This window comes from Topomyia yanbarensis, chromosome 2 (assembly GCF_030247195.1).
Source record: "Topomyia yanbarensis strain Yona2022 chromosome 2, ASM3024719v1, whole genome shotgun sequence".
Taxonomy (NCBI): domain Eukaryota; kingdom Metazoa; phylum Arthropoda; class Insecta; order Diptera; family Culicidae; genus Topomyia; species Topomyia yanbarensis.
Window position 1 is genome coordinate 118,596,725 of NC_080671.1, and position 17,689 is coordinate 118,614,413.

Genomic DNA, 17,689 nt, shown 5'->3' on the forward strand with positions numbered 1-17,689 from the left:
CGACTTCCGGTTTAGTGAAATTCGCTATAACCCAATCAAAATGTATAATTCGCTATAACCCAATCAATATGGGTAAGTCTTTTGCTGAGAGTTTTTTTTGCGCAGATTTTCGAATTAACGCGTTTTTTTTACGCGGATTTTCCAATTACCGCGATTTTTTTAACGCGGATTCCCCAATTAACGCGTTTTTTACGCGGATTTTCCAATTACGGTACGTATCCCGTATCCCGTTCGCGTAAAAAAACCTGGGTGTATTGTAACACTCGCTGTAAATAAATCAGTAGCAATAACCATATGCACATTTTACATTGTGCTTCTTTTTCTGTTTGCAGTGACTAGTTGGTTAATCACCTTCAGTAATCAGAACTGATTAAATTGTGCAACACAAACCTGGCTACGGACTTGGTTTATAAACGGCACTGCACACTTGTTGTTCAATTTCGTTCAGTTCTGTCCATTGTAACTCAGTACAGTTCAGTTTTCTCATTTGGTTAGATCAGTTTACTTCAGCTAAGTTCAGTGAAGTATAGTTTTGTTCGAAATAGCTATATATGAGAACCAACCGAAACGAATTCTAACCTTGGCACAGTGATTCCTGAACCTTGAAATGAGGAAACTTCCCACTCTGCAAACAATGTAACTTTTTCTGCTCAATGTCACATGCTATCAGAAAACATACCACAAGAGTTAATGAGATTCCTGCTCATTATTCCGTTTGCGAACCGGTACTGCTGCGAAAGCCTCTGTGAATACGTAGGTAGGTAGGTATGTGTGTTTTTATTTGTCCTCCCCAACGGACCCACAACGAGATGGAATATATATCTCACTGTCCTGAACCATTTATGTACGTTGCAATTTATCATCGGTCCTACGCTGTCTAGTTCCATTCAGTGAATTCTTCCGTTTCTTTTGTTTTGCTGCATTGCCTACGATAAGGGCACTAGGCAGCGTTGCGTGCAAGCAATAAGTCATGGGCCCAGCAAACCTCATTACAGCTAGAGCAAAACGAGGCTGCAAAGAATCCTCATCATATTCACTACGAAACAAAAGTTGTGGCGTTGTGAAGATGATTTCATGCAGCTGCACGTGCACTGTGCAACGTGGTGCGGTAGTGGGAGAGCTTGGGCAGCATGCAAAAAATTCTGTTATAATAACATGCTGCTAGAAACATGTACAGCAGGTACATCCCGGCTCCACCAGTAGTGCAAGGTCATGCTGGAACTACTCATTTCACTGGTTGTCGTATTTTACTTCAAATGGGGGATTGGGCTCAGGTTGTTGATAGTAGTTATTTGTCTTTCCCTAACGAGTTGCTGACAGTGGCGAGAATTGAAACCCTCGTTGATGGGTTTATTACGTTGTGATGTACATTACGATTTATGGTTCTAGCATTTTAGTAATGTTCTAACTGATTATTGCAAATATAAATTATAGAATTTAGCGCATTTAAAATTAGAAAAACATATTGCAAATATGAATTTGTATTACAATCTTCAATAAATCTTATAACGAGAAGGCATCCGGTCTTTACGACTTCCATTTCAATTACATTAGGTAATCAAATCGTTCGATAAAATAAGTGATCTAGTAGTTATCCTCAACAAAAAGAATTAAATTTGTGGACCATTAAAACACAATTGTTCATAGAGCTGGCAATATTTATTTTAGAATATTGTAGTATTGTTTGATCACCTTACATAAAGAATTACCAAGTAAGAATGGAGTAAATTCAATAGCAGTTCCTATTATATTCACTATGTAATTTGTACAGCATTCCCTCTTCCATCTTATAAAGTACGTTGCATGTTGATAAATGTTCAAACATTGAAAGACCATGCCATGATTTCGTTCATAAACGCTATCGTCATGCAGTGTTTTGGCTCATCTTCCCTATTGTCAAAATTAAATTTGCATGCCAATTACGCAATAGAAATATGTAATCTATAAATAGAGATAACGCTAAATTCGGCCTACTAAAACAGATGATGGCTGTTTGTAACGAGCATTGTGAAATTATTTCCCCGAACAAGTTTGAAACAGTATTAGTATAGTGTATCGATTTTGTTGGCTATTTTCGGCAAATTTGAGACTAAGAGAAACGAAAGCAATGAAATTGAAAGACGGATAGATATTCTAGAGCGAATCAGTTATAAACTTAGAACGGAAAACTAGAACTAGGCAGGCTCATATGGGCATGATCGAAAGGAAATGTGAAGAATTCTTTGCCTTCTGCAGAGTAGAAGTTGGGCGTTGCACCGAAGTCTACCGCATGGTCTATGGTAGAACATAACTCATCATCATATTTTACCGCCGACGCCGGGCGGTAAAACATGATACGAGCTAATTTGCAAACTCATGCGTAATACTGTCGGAGCAGAAGGTCTCATCTGCTGTGTAAATGTTGGGCGATTTGCCGCATAGAGTAAGTGCAGATTTGTGCATCAATTCGGTGCCTCTCAAATTGATATCTGAGCAGCCCCAAATTATGTGGTGCGCATTTACATCAATGGAATAATTGTCAGTAGAAATAATTTCAGCTATATTTTTTTGAAAACACTTTGAAAGCTTATGTAATCACGTGCAAAGCAAAACAAACGACATTAGTTCGATTAATGCAACTAGAGTTAATGAATTTTAGATAGTAGTATATTTGAGGAAATTCTGTGAATCTTCAGAAAGAAAAGTGACGAATGTGTTAATTTTATACACAAAGTGAAAACGAATGAATTAATTTTATACACATTAGTTATAGAAAAAAATTATCGTTTGGAAAGTGTGCGATTTTGAACGGAATGACCCAAATGGAGTTTTTCATTCTACATACTGTCGTAGCGTTTTTCTTGCATTTTATACGACATTCTGGATTCTGGTAACAAAAATTCTCAAGAACCGCATCTGACTCAACATTAATTTCACACACCAGGGATTCAATACAAGATGGAAACTTCCATCTGCCTAAAAGCATTTCCAAGTTTTCAAAAGACTTCGTTGAAGCAAACTCATCTGTTTAAACCACTCTCAAAACTATGGACACAATAAACCGCATTCGACATCGGCATACAACCTCTGAACATTCAGTCAAGCATCCCCCACAGATACACGAGAAGCAGTAGGGCATGAATTAGAATCTGTTCATACAAACCCATATTCATCTTCATTCGCACCGGCATCCAGCGAAGATCCGTCGTAGCAAACGCTGCATGGTAGTACACTGGAAGTAAGAACAAAACATGACTATCTGCGTAAGTGCAACACTCTGATAGTGGCGTGACTTTGGCACCGTACCGGGATAGAAATAATAGTAATAAGAGTAATAATAAGCGTGTCATAGTTAAGCTTCACTGCTTCTTTTGTTCTGCTCTCGTGAGCAACATTGTTTTAAATTACGACACCTGCGATGTTGTTTTTTCTGATTTCCCACCTGCTGCTTATTCCTTGTGGGTAGCGAAGTAAAAGAGGAAACTTAGGATTCATCTCAACCGAGCTATTGGTATAATGGGCGCTTTGTGCCTGGTGGGAAGAATGTCGCACTACTTTGTCCTGCAATCGAAGGAATGCGTATATCAATATCAGTAGGTAACTTTACGGGTTTTTTATTCTTCAGAAATTTCCAACTCCACATTTGACATATGAAATTTTGTTTTGCTGATTACTTCAATTTCCAATGACAACAAAATTTCACAGCCAGCAAGTCACTCGTTAATCAATATTAAATATTAAATAATTTATTCACATATTTTGAATTTTTTTCATACAAACTTGATTGTCGGCCTACTTAATTTAAATGTGTTAGAGTTTCAAAGTGACACAGATAATCATGCTACTATACATCTACCAATAGTGCCCAGGGGCTCCGAGTTGTTTTAAGACAGCCCTGACACGCACTCTACAAACCAGTAATTCAGCATCTCGCTATCTATTGTGCCATTCTCGTTTTTTAAACCCTTCACTATCCCCCATAACAACACACAGGGAGTCACCTGGCAATGGTCACAACAATAATAAAGACAACAAACGCGGAGCTCTCATCTACGAATAGCAAACTCCTTCCAGTACGCATAGACAAACGTTTCAGTTCCGCAGCTCATGTCAAATGAGAGCGTTTGAAACACGGCAACCTGTTTTATCAACTTTGTGATGCAAATGAAGTAGCTGCCGATTATACAACAAACGGGAAAATTTCCTCATTCTCTTTGATTTGGCTTTCGCTCAATGAAAGAGTTGCTCAATTGACTGTTTTTTGATATTTTCGAAAATTTTGAGTTTATAGATTATTAATAATTTTATGGGATATTTTCTTTATTGTTATTATTCATTGGCAAGGCACAGACTTGATCATCAACAAACGCAAAAGTAAATCAAGTGAATAGAGGGATTTTTCGAATTCAATTCTTTTTCCATTATGTATTCATCCTAATAAGGACGGTTTGCTAGTAACTATGTCTTGTAATTCTGGTTGAGTATTCTATCAAATGTCTTGACCCTTTGCGGCAATGCTCATATGCCATCAACGGCAAAATTCTTGCAGTACGCATAGACGACCGATTCCCTTCCGCAGTTCACGTTAAATGAGAAATGGAAGAAAAATTCGTCCTATCTTTATATGTTGTGCAATCATCACTGCGAAATCGTACCGGCAGCAGCAACGGCAATGATCTTACTCATATTGCATGGCAGTGAATAAATTTGATTAGATATATTCCTTTTATATCAAACGATGAGATTTATATGACGCTTATAGGTATTGCAATAATAGGTAAAGTTTTGCGCGAGTTTGTGCGAAAATTTTATGTGTTTTGCCTATCTTTGATACACCCAAAATCCGACGGGCATGTTTCTATTACTTTTGGGTAAGATTCTATTGTCTTTTCGGTAACAGACCACGCAATTGCGCATTGTGGTATTAAACTCATATTCCCGCAAAGGTAGTAAACGGTGGAATAACGAATTTCGGTTGCTGTTCATGTATGCGTATCACATAATCAAACACTTTTTCAGTATGTGTCAACCTCGGCTCTGTTCGGATGTAGGATAATTCGGTCGTATGCTATGATAGTATTAGTACCGAGCTAAACCAACCGGAATCCTGGTGGATCTCTGACCAAATTCAGACTGGTATCTGGCCCAATATTGGCAGAAACCAGCCAGACTTACGGATTTTTTACTGGGTAGGTTAGATAGTGGAATAAAAAGTTTAGTCGGTTTCCGGATCCGGCCTAGCTACCAGATACGGACCTCCCGGATCCAGACCAGTGCCCAGATCCGAACCAGTGCCCGGATCTGGACCAGTACCCGGAACCGGACCAGTACCCGGATCTAGCGGATCCCCTTTTCCCCTTACCAAGTCCGTACCTGAACCAGACCCAGACCTGGTGCTTAGATCCAGACAAATGTCTGGATCTGGACCCTCGGTTCGGATACGTGGATCCAAACCATAGGTCTTGCTTCCCATACACGACGGGAAGGACTATTCATGTTTTGTGCAGTCGCTACCTTGCTGTTAACGTCCGTGATAGAAAAGAAATTTCAATTTAACACCGGCCGAAGTACCCCACCACTATTCCGAGTCGTTTTTTTTTTGACTGTGCTTTGAAGCTAGCCGAGTATGAGCCGATCTTCAAATACACCGAGGAAAAAGAACTTAAGAATTTCATAAGTTTCGACTTATGACCATGTACAATTTTGATTCCATTAGATGCTTATGCATTACATAAGCATGTATATGAATTTCATAAGTTCGCCTTATAAAATTCATACATGTGTCCTAAGATTATTATAAAAATATAATTGTGAAAATGCCATAAGTCAAGAAAACATTGTTAGATTTAGTTTTGATATTATGCTCTGCTTTAAAAAATGTAAGTATTTTTTTGTTAAATGATTATTGCCTCATTTTTTTTGTAAATATTTTACAGTATCTTTTCAATGTTGTGCAATAACAGAAGTTTCTACCGTAGGTTATTGGCCAATTCTGAGCCCACCTGGAAACATCTAGCTTCCTAATACGTAATCTTTTTTCCAATTGGAGACTTTTGAATATAAGGGTAATTATAGTTATTTTTAAAAATTAAAAAAAGACATGAAAAAAATGAATAATTTTTTTTTTCTTATTTATTATATCAGGCGCATAACATTCAGGACTTCGCAAGAAATCTCTTTTATAATTTATATTTGAACACGATGATTAATATAAGCATACTTGTATGAAGATCATAAGAACGTCCTAGGAATTTCATAAGCATATCTTATGAAATCCGTAAGTGGCTAGATGGCCATTTTCTTCGCCAAATCATAAGACAAACTTATGATTTTCATATGAAATACTTGTGGCGCAAAGTCATAAGCAATTCTTATGGATTTCAATAGTTATTTTACGCCGATTTGCTCGATGCGCAATACAATGACAAGCGAAGTGCTACACACTTCCAGACAATTCGACGCGGTAATATTTATTGAATAAGAATTGAGGAAACATGAGTGCGATGCAGTAGAGATTTGAATGTGTTGGTATTACTGTTTGGGAAATTTTTTGTTGGGACCGTTTTAGCATTAAACGTCTTGCTATTAGAGCATTTTTTATTATTACCGTAAAGGTATTACGGCCGAGTTTTGGGTGTATCTAGTTTCAGTTACATCTGATCAGTAAAGAAATATTAATAATAAAAATGGAATTATGCTTATAAGAAAGGTTCGATAGCACTATATGGGAAAATGTATTTTATCTTTTATAACTTTCGGCATTAAAATTGAGCTCAGCACCTCAAAATTACCTTAACATGTAATTTCAACCAGATTGGGCAACATTTTTGGTACTATGTTGCGTTTCGGCTTCGCCTCTTCAGAAACCGACACTAACGTATTGTCGGAATAGATTAGCGCCGGCTTGACGCAAATCCCTTAAAACTAAAACACACTATGTGTTTCAATCAAACGACTGATCAAACGTGATGTCCCGTTCGAGCAGAAGTTCTGTTTATGCCGATGAGACACAAGTGAAGCCGAAACTTGTTTTGGCTTAGCAGGCCTATGCGAAAGCACTATGCTATATTTCACCCTAAGGAGGAAAATTTGGTAAAAACCAAAATTTCTCACTAGGGTGAAAATTTGTTGGTAAAAACCAGTCTTTGTACAGGAGGGCACAAATCCTTATTTCATACTATGTAGCCGGCGCTAATCTATTCCGACAATACGTTAGTGTCGGTTTCTGAAGAGGCGAAGCCGAAACGCAACATAGTATGAAATAAGGATTTGTGCCCTCCTGTACAAAGACTGGTTTTTACCAACAAATGTTCACCCTAGTGAGAAATTTTGGTTTTTACCAAATTTTCCTCCTTAGGGTGAAATATAGCATAGTGCTTTCGCATAGGCCTGCTAAGCCAAGACAAGTTTCGGCTTCACTTGTGTCTCATCGGCATAAACAGAACTTCTGCTCGAACGGGACATCACGTTTGATCAGTCGTTTGATTGAAACACATAGTGTGTTTTAGTTTTAAGGGATTTGCGTCAAGCCGGCGCTAATCTATTCCGACAATACGTTAGTGTCGGTTTCTGAAGAGGCGAAGCCGAAACGCAACATAGTATGAAATAAGGATTTGTGCCCTCCTGTACAAAGACTGGTTTTTACCAACAAATTTTCACCCTAGTGAGAAATTTTGGTTTTTACCAAATTTTCGTCCTTAGGGTGAAATATAGCATAGAACATTTTTGGTTTTGTCAGACTTTTGTTCGTCGTAGGTTTTTCAAAAGGCCCGTAAACTTTCGTGCAACTTTCTCTTTGACATGAAGGCGATATTGTAAACCATTTGAAAGATACATGAAAGCAACCAAAATATATTTCAACCATAGGGTCTGATGATTAAACTATATAGTTGAATCATATTTTGGTTGTTTTCATGTAACTTTCAAATGTTTCACAATATCGCCTTCATGTCAAAGAGAAATTTGCACGAAAGTTTACGGGCCTTTTGAAAAACCTATTATTGTTGATGGAGAAACGCGACTAACTTATGAAAAGGTCGTAATAAAACAAAATAATTGTGTTGTTAAAACAAAAGTTAAAATATCTCGAGAACTACTACATTTTAGAAATTTTTTGTTAAGAGCATTTCGATTTAAAATGGCGTTTAGAATCATATTCAAAAAGAAAATTGTATTTTTGACTGCAAATAGTAAGAATTATAAAAATATGTCAAAAGTTGTTGTTAGGAAAACTTTTTTATTGAAAGCTTCTCCATGATCCAAATACACTAAAAAAGTTGCTTTTACGTCTTTAAAACGAGAAACATTAAATTTTTGATATTTTATTATGGGGTAACGCGAATAACTTTTAAAAAGAGCATAATTACACGAATTAATTGTTTTTGAAGGAGCAAAATTTCAAATAATATATCGCATTTTGGAAGATTTTTACTAAATGCAGTTTGATTTTATATGGTGCTTAGAATTATATTCTGTAATAAAATTACAATTTTATATGTCAATTAGTATGAAATTTAAAAACATGTACGAAGTTATCGTTAGAAAAAAATTTTACCGATTTTTTCTCCATCATGCAATCACATTCAAAATGTTTCTTTTCTCTTTAGGTTTTTGGTAACAAAATATAAAAAAATTTAAAAAATGGGTTTTTTCGCAATTTAAATTTTTATTATAAATTTGTTTTTTTGAAAAATGACACAACATTTTTTTCAGTGTATATTTCTTCAGACAGAAGTATTCATTCCCTGTAACTCGTTCTTAGATAGTTTTGCTGTATAAAATATAGAAATCGAATTTTTTTTTTTGAAATTCATACATGTAGAAACGTATACGCCCTTTTGAAAAGTTGCTCTTGAGTCAAAATAATCTTATTACCTGTGGAAAATATTTCCATGACGGTGAAACGTGCAAAGTTTCATCGGAATTTAAGATGGTCGGTCACGATTTTAATGATTTTCGGACGGATCTTCGTGGAATTCCTCAAGATATCTAAAATATGTCAAAATAACTATCCGGCGTATTTTCACATTTGGTAAGTCATATATGGTAGACTCAGAAACGTTGAAGATTGTTTGCCAAAACTTGCAACTTTTTGAGAAAACTGATTTTTAAAATCATTAATTTTTTTCAATATTTTTGCTCATATTTTACTTAAAACGTGTCAAAAATTCGCGGTTTTCTATAATAGACGCAAATCATTAGTTTTGGTTGAATCGTAATGTTATGAGTGACAAATTTAGTGAAAATGAAGCAAATAATACAAAAAATGTGAATTTCAATGAAATTTTATAATGATCGCTATAACATTGTTACTTGAAGACACAGAGATTGACTACCTTCGACAACGACAACGGATCGGTGAAGAAATATCAAATTTTAGACAATATAATCACATTTTATGTGCTTTCTAGTAATAGTTTGCCATTATTATAGTGTTATTGCAATGGTCCTAATCATATATCGAAAGCGCACAAAGCAAAATCAGTCAACGCTGATAATGATGGGTAGAGCGAAAGGGACAACTGTTACCACGACACTATGTTAACCGTGTTTGCAAATGGAGCTCGAATGTACAAACGATTTTGTGTACGAATAATTGTGTTCGAGATTGTACATAAAAGTGTGCTGGATACGAGCACAACACAAAAGAAAGCATAGTGTTTGAACGTACAAGCTCAGTCGCGTGTTGGACGGCATTGGGTAGCGTTCCTCCACAGCCAGTGTAATGGACTTCTAACTCAGCCAGGGATGCCAAAGTTACTGGTAAACTACATTTTTTTCGGTATATTTACATTTGCACAAGCCGTACAGCCCGCTACAGCGACGCATCACTACAGCTCATACCAGAACGGTAGCCAAACCGAGTACATTTTCCCGTAAAGCAGTAGAATACATTTTTGTTTTGCTGCTGTACTCCAACTGCTCGGTGAGAGTGTGGCGTAGTAAAGTTTGTTCTCTCGCTTTGTACATTTTTCTCTGCATAGTCAAAGGGAGAGGCCCACACACGAAAGCGATGATGCCCGTGGCGTAAACGAACCGCATTTATTGTAGTCGTTTTTGATTGAAAATATTGAATAGATTAAAAATATTAAAAAGTGGAATATAAGGAAAGAGAAGCTGTACCGCCCGCGTCTGGTGGCTGTACTGGGAGCAGTATTTCTTTGTCATGTTACTGCTTTGCTTACAGACTGCCGTACAGCACTGGGCGTCTTGCAATAGCGAACGACAGCAGCGTCAAAAGAGAACTGAGAATGTAGGCAGAAAAAATACAGCCGCAGAAAAGGTGGGCATTTTGCATCCTTGAACTCAGCTACACTGGCTGTGAAAACACACAGCGCATTGATCTGCTCCGCCTGGCGTTCAACAGGCAACTGAACTTGTCCGGCCAAATCCGTTCTTTAAATAGTCGATGATGACGTCATTCATAGAAGCGTAGCGCGCTAGGTACACAAATCTGTCGTGCCGGACTTGGGAAGCGCCATCTTCTGTGTGTGATATTTTGACTAGGTTGTACATTATTTAAATTTTTAATGCCATGATATCAAGAATCTTTGGGTTAATCTATTGGAATCCATTCTTAGAAGTATTTCGGAGCGATATGTGCTAAAAATTTGAAAATTTATCATGAGATGGCTGAATTATATGCGTTTAAAATTGGACCACTTTTCGTTACATAGCATTTTTGTAGAAGTTGTAAAGTGCACCCCCATATCGAAAACAAAGACGTAGTCCAACGTCAAAAAATGCACTCACATAGCGCTAGAGGTTTTGTTTTGCTAATTTTCGTTCCTGCCCACCTGTGCACTGGTCAATAATAAATGTAAGATGCAGAGAAAAACATCTGATCGCGGACACCAAGCCAGCTTCGACTTGGACGTGAAAAACAAGAGAGAGAATGAAATGACCTCCTGACGCAGTATGCCAACTGACAAATTTTTCGGCCCCGCGAAAGAAGGTCTCTGCTAGCAATAAAAAGTTGCGATCAAGAGTTCCAATATTTATACAATAACATTTGTGCGTCTTTTATTTTTACATATTGTAAACATATAAAAGATCCACGGCTTCATTGAACTACCGCTATGAGCCGCGTCAAATAAACGATTTAAAAAAAATACGTGCCACCGGTTTGGTTCGTAAATAGAGCATCCCGTGTATACCTACACCTAGCCCCAGCCCCATATAGTCGAGTAAAGTAATTTCAATTTTAAAATGTTTGGTAATAAAGCATAACTTTGCCTGATCCGACTTAAGATACCCTGCTTCTAGGTAATCAATAGGGCAAGTGGCCAATTCAGACACCCAGCTGTTTCACAGCTATGGTATTATTATGAAAAGCGTATATATTATTTTCATGGCTTTCATGGCATGTAGCTCCTTTCTATCTCACAAAATTTTGTGGTTCTTAGTTTTCGTGTGCGTGCGCTAGGAGTGAATGTTGCTTCGGAGTGCTTTTTTTTTAAAAAAAAAAAGCCAAAAGCCATAAAGCAAGCTTTTACTTTTTATTGTATATTTACTATAAAGTTTTATATATCAAAGAAAAATTTTCATTTCAAAATTTAGTGAAAATCGAATGGGAATAACTTAGGGGAAAATAGGAATTCATTTCTATTGCAAAAAAATCGATAAGAAATGAATGGTCCGAATTGGAACAGGGTTGGGGTAATTCGGAACTTTCATGTACTTTTGCGCAGAACCGTTTATACACAGTACGGTAAAAGATCGGAAAAAGTCGCCTTTGAAAAAAATGTGCAGAATTGATCAGGCTTTGAGGAAAAAAAGTATTTGTGGATCGGTTGATACGCTCCAGTTGTATAGCTCATAAACCCTTACTAGGCCCGAATTGGCCCAGTTCCCCTTAATTAATGCCACACTAGCGAAAATGAAAGAGGAGAATTTAAACTAAACTCGGCTATCGACAGTCCGTGGCATCTCGAACAACTTTACTGATTCCATACAATACTCTATCATATGATAGAAATGTCCGGTACGTATTTCCCTTGGCACTTCACATAGGCCCTATTAAAACGTTAGTCCTGACTCAATATGAATGTTTGATATCAAAATATGGCTTCCTATCATAAGAACTGTGCTAATATGCAACCAAATTCGAAAAGATCAACCCGTACCGATTTGCATACCTCCATGGAATAGCTCCACAATATTCAAGTTTTGATAAAATCCCTTGACACAAATTTCTCCACTTACAGTCAATGAACCATACAAACTGGGTTCCAGCAATAATATATATTCTGATTCACCTACAGAGTGTCCCCAGCACGGTGCCAAACAGTCATCAAAAATACTTACCTCACACTTGAGTTCGCCCGTAAGCCGATACCCAGCTCGGTCAAACAGTGCAGGGTCGTTTCGCACGGATCACCGGCGGCCAGCGGGAACAGCACCTGGAAGTTGTGACCGGACCGATCCAGTTGCCACAGTACGTGCTCAATCTCGAGCTTTTTCAGCAGCTCGTCAAGTACCTGGCGGAGAGCATCAGACAGTTGATAAATGAATGACCGTTCAGATCTTGAAGCTGTTAGTCCGGATGGCGACAAGTAGTAGTAGTAGGATGAATGTGTGACATGATTTGTAAATGGGACGGTATTAGGATTCAACTAAATTGAATTACTGCATGGAAATTTCATGAGCTACTCTGTCTCCGGTACAGTTCCTGCTACCGTTCAACTATGAAATTTTATTAGTTTACTGAAATAAATTCTGTCGCCAATACCACCACACGCACGATCCAATAGATCCAATGAATCCGGTACATTGCACACAAAGGCGGATCATTTTATCAATCTCATCGCCACCATTAACCTGCAAAAGGACCGACCGTTGGGTGTAATAAACACCAATTCTCACCTTTTCCATCGGAACAAAGCAATTATCGTTCCGCCGTTTGTTACCGCCGCCGCCATGGCCTGCGAATGGGCTACTGATAACCGGTGGTGGTGGCGGCGGAGGCCCTCTCCCTGGCGATGGTCGTGGTTTGCCCGGCCGTCGATTATTCTGCTGCAGCGCGTGCTTATCCCGTAGCTCAACCTCCAGTCGCAGAATTGCATTAGCAGTTTCGCTCTGCTCGCTCGATTGCACTGCATTTTCCGGTACGTTTATGTTCAGATTGCCGAGCTGATTCTGCTGCTGCTGCTGGTGGTGGGGTGGGATCGGGGGCGGTAACGATTGACTGTTTTCGAATTCCAATCCTATCAGCGGTGGTGTGAAGGGGAGGATAGAAAGAGAAAGGGAGATTTGTAAATAATCATCAAACGGGGTGCTAAATTTGTGGAAAGCAAATCGGCTCGCTGACGGCTAGATGATTGCAATTGGTGCCCCACTATCCGGCTCGGATTTTGTGTGATTCGAATAGTTAAAAGTCAAAATTGCTATTTGTTATCAGGTCCTGCTTCCGAATGAATTATTCAAAGGCAATTAAACAGTCGGTTGATAACAAGTTTTACGAACTGTCGAAAAAAAAAAGTTTTTGCATTATCTTTGTACAAATTTGCGCAGCGTAGAATTTTTTGTTCCCATTCGTGATGAACATCGATTTCAACGGGGAAGTAGGAGAATGGAAAATTATCGAAGTTGATAAGTTAAAAAGATTAAATGAAAAATTAGGTCAACACTCTCGTCGACCTCTATAGAACGGATGTTTTTGCGTGGCATCCAGGAAGGATTTTTTTAGCAGTTTTAGTAATTAGATTTGAATTTTATATTGAACCAATATTTTCTAGTTACTCTAGATTTAGGTGGATACCACATCTGAATTATTATTCGATGTTATGATGAATTCATATTTCATTCATTTTAGCCGTTTGGCCACTGTTGCGTCAGATATCTGTTACGTAAGCTTTTAATGTTCCCTTATCGCCGCTATTGTCCAGCACCTGTGAAGCCAATCGAAACAGAAGACTTAAATTTTACAAACGAATTGTAGTACTTTTTAAGATTTGATATTAGCAGTTCGGAAAAGTAGCGTGTTACAAATGAACTTGTTTTAAACCACCTAGTGGGCCAATTGTGCCATTCTCAATCATGAGCACGAGGATTTTATAGTTAGTTATGGTAGTATACATACTAAAATATTTTTTGCTATATTATTGCATTTCAAAACCAAGCCATGGTAGGAGGGAGAGAGCCCAGCAATCACTGCCGCCAAGTGCATTTCATGAAACCCACAATTAACTTCAACGAAGTATTTCGAGAAAAATTCACAAAATTAAAAAAGTGATAAATATCAAAAAACCTCTTCAAGCTTTAGGTACGGCATGTCCCTCAAGCTTCAGAGAGGTCTTGCTAACTGTAACGAAAATTGCAAAATTTCGAGACATTTTACTAACATCAACGAAGATTTTAGGCAATTTTGAAGGTTAATACCTATAGCGATTTTTTTTTTTTTTTTCAAAAATGATCTAGACTGTCTTTTGAAAAGGGTCAAACTTTTTTTTAACAATTTTTTCAAATGGCTTTAATCTAAAAATGACAAATCCTGCAAAAATATTGTAGGAGTAATTTTCACAAAATAAGCCAAATTTTCAAATAAAAATATTAAAAAAAAATCTTCATCGACTTCTATACTGCAAAACATCGATTTTTAAAATTTAAAGTCGATTTACAAAAAAAACATCTTTAATTTGGATAAAATTTTGTTCCAAGATAGGTAATTATGTTCCCAAACTACCGTCAAAAATGCAAGTTGGACACTTTTAAGGAATGGGCGATGGACTGATGGGCGATATGCAAAGGCGCCTGATCGGTTGCTGGCCGATCGACGAAAGAATGTGCAGGTTGAGGATCAAGGGCCGTTTCTTCAACATCAGCATAATAAACATGCACAGCCCTCACGCCGGAAGCACCGATGATGACAAAGACGGTTTCTGCGCGCAGCTCGAACAAGAATACGACCGCTTAAACGACTTAAACGCTCAGGTAGGCCAGGAGGAGGAATTCAGACCGACGATTGGAAAGTTCAGCGCTCACCAGCTGACGAATGAGAACGGCCTTCGACTCATTGATTTCTCCGCCTCCAAAAACATGGCCATTCGTAGCACCTTCTTCCAGCACGGCCTCCCTTATCATTACACCTGGAGATCACCGCTACAGACGGAATCGCAAATCGACCGCGTCCTGATCGATGGACGGCACTTCTCCGATATTATCGACGTCAGGACCTATCGTGGCGCTAACATCGACTCTGACCACTACCTGGTGATGGCTAAATTGCGCCCAAAACTATCCGTCATTAATCATGTACGGTACTGACGGCCCCCTGTGTATGATCTGGAGCGACTGAAGCAACCAGATGTTGCCACTGCCTACGTGCAGCACCTCGAGGCAGCGTTACCGGACGAGGGAGAGCTCGGCGTGGCCCCTTTAGAGGACTGCTGGAGAACAGTAAAAGCAGCCATCAACAACGTAGCTGAGGACATTGTCGGGTACGAGGAACGGAGACGACGGAACGATTGGTTCGATGAGGAGTGCAGAGCGGTTTTGGAGGAGAAGAATACGGCGCGAGTGGTCATGCTGCAGCATGGAACCCGACAGAAGCGGAGGCAGCAGACACGCCTCTTCCGGGAGAAAAAACGCCGCCTGGAAGAAGCGGAGTGCGAGGGAATGGAACTGCTATGCCGTTCCCAAGTTACACGGAAGTGCTACCAGAAGCTCAGAATCAGAATCAGTATCAGAATATATTGGCTCAAATGGCACGTTCCCCGTACATAGTCGGGGATTTGTGCCTTTGAAATATGTAGGGATAAGGACGGGAGCCCTTTTTTACAATGGGGAATACATTTACGTACTAGCCCAGTATACGTGCTATTAGTAGATGCCAAGCTACCACACGGGGTGTACTGGGGGTGTGTCGGGCTCGAATGGTGACGCAGCCATTAATACCGACTAAACTCCATTGGGCTCCGCCATTGTTCCCCCCAGAGACTACCTCTCGGTATTATTTCTTGGGGTACAAGGACGGGAACCTGCTGACGGACAACCGTAAGGTGATCAAAAGCACTTCGACGAGCACCTAAACGGCGAGGAGAATGTAGGTACAGATGACCAAGGCAACGGAGGATTTGACTACGTCAGTGCAGTTGAGGACGGGAATGAACCAACTCCCACGTTGAGGGAAGTTAAGGATGCCATTCAACAGCTCAAGAACAATAAAGCAGCTGGCAAAGATGGTATCGCAACAGAACTCATCAAGTTGGGCCCGGAAAAAAGGCCACTTGTCAGCACCGGTTAGTAATCAGGATCTGGGAAACCGAACAGCTGCCGGAGGAGTGGAAAGAAGGGGTGATCTGCCCCATTCACAAGAAAGGCGACCATTTGGAGTGTGAGAACTTCCGAGCGATCACCATTTTGAATGCCGCCTACAAAGTGCTATACCAGATCATCTTCCGTCGTCTATGACCTAAAGTAAATGAGTTCGTGGGAAGTTATCCGGCCGGCTTCATCGATGGCCGATCGACAACGGACCAGATCTTCAGCGTACGGCAAATCCTCCAGAAATGTCGTGAATACCAGGTCCCAACGCATCACCTGTTCATCGACTTCAAGGCGGCATACGACAGTATCGACCGCGTAGAGCTATGGAAAATCATGGACGAAAACAGCTTTCCCGCGAAGCTGACTCGACTGATCAAAGCAACGATGGACGTTATACAAAATAGCGTAAGGATTTCGGGTGGACTTTCCAGTCTATTCAAATCTCGACGGGGACTGAGACAAGGTGATGGACTCTCGTGTCTACTATTCAACATCTCTCTGGAAGGTGTGATGCGACGAGCCGGGCTCAACAGCCGGGGCACGATCTTCACGCTATCCGGCCAATTTGTATGCTTTGCGGACGACATGGACATTATCGTCCAAACATTTGGAACAGTGGCAGACCTGTACACCCGCCTGAAACGCGAAGCAGTGAAGGTCGGACTGGTGGTAAATGCGTCCAAAACAAACTATATGCTGCTAGGCGGAATCGAAAACGACAGGATCTGGCTAGGAAACAGCGTTACGATCGATGGGGATACCTTCGAGGTAGTGGAGGATTTTGTCTACCTAGGATCCTTATTAACGACTGACAATAACGTGAGCCGTGAAATCCGAAGACGCATCATCAGTGGAAGTCGTGCCTACTACGGGCTCCAGAAGAAACTTCGGTCAAGCTTTCACCCCCGTACCAAATGCACCATGTACAAAACGCTTATAAGACCGGTGGTTCTCTACGGGCACGAGATTTGGACCATGCTCGAGGAGGACCTGCAAGCGCTAGGAGTTTTCGAGCGACGGGTGCTAAGGACGATCTTCGGTAATGTGCAGGAGAACGGTGTGTGTCGGCGAAGGATGAATCCCGAGCTCGATGCACTCTATGGCGAACCCAGTATCCAAAAGGTGGCTGGATACGGTGGGCAGAGCATGTTGCAAGAATGCCGGACAACAATCCTGCAAAGATGGTGTTCGCTAATGATCCGGTTGGTACAAAAAGGTGAGGAGCGCAGAGAGCACGATGGGCGGACCAGATGGAACGTGATTTGGCGAGTGTTGGGCGTAACCGACGTTGGAGAGCTGCAACTACAAATCGAGTATTGTGGAGGCAAATTGTTGATTCAGTGCTATCATGAAATTGATGTTAAACTAAATAAATGAAATGAATGAATTTGAAGGAAAAAAAAGTTTTTTAAAAAAACTTGTCCTTGTCCAAACAGATTTTTTT

The 17,689-nt window shown here is 39.7% G+C and overlaps 2 protein-coding genes across 2 annotated transcripts in view; one reads left to right on the forward strand and one right to left on the reverse strand.

The window, feature by feature from the left end:
- The window catches only part of LOC131679305 (uncharacterized), a 615,352-nt gene that overhangs the window by 273,107 nt on the left and 324,556 nt on the right, over positions 1-17,689 (forward strand). The window lies entirely within an intron of this gene.
- LOC131679306 (uncharacterized) overlaps positions 1-17,689 on the reverse strand; it is a 172,644-nt gene that overhangs the window by 143,309 nt on the left and 11,646 nt on the right. Inside the window, exons 2-4 of the mRNA XM_058960014.1 lie at positions 12,844-13,184; positions 12,286-12,458; positions 3,143-3,211 (exon numbers count right to left, since the gene is read on the reverse strand). Of these exons, the coding sequence (XP_058815997.1) occupies positions 3,143-3,211; positions 12,286-12,458; positions 12,844-13,184 (583 nt within the window). The remainder of the gene's footprint in view (positions 1-3,142; positions 3,212-12,285; positions 12,459-12,843; positions 13,185-17,689) is intronic.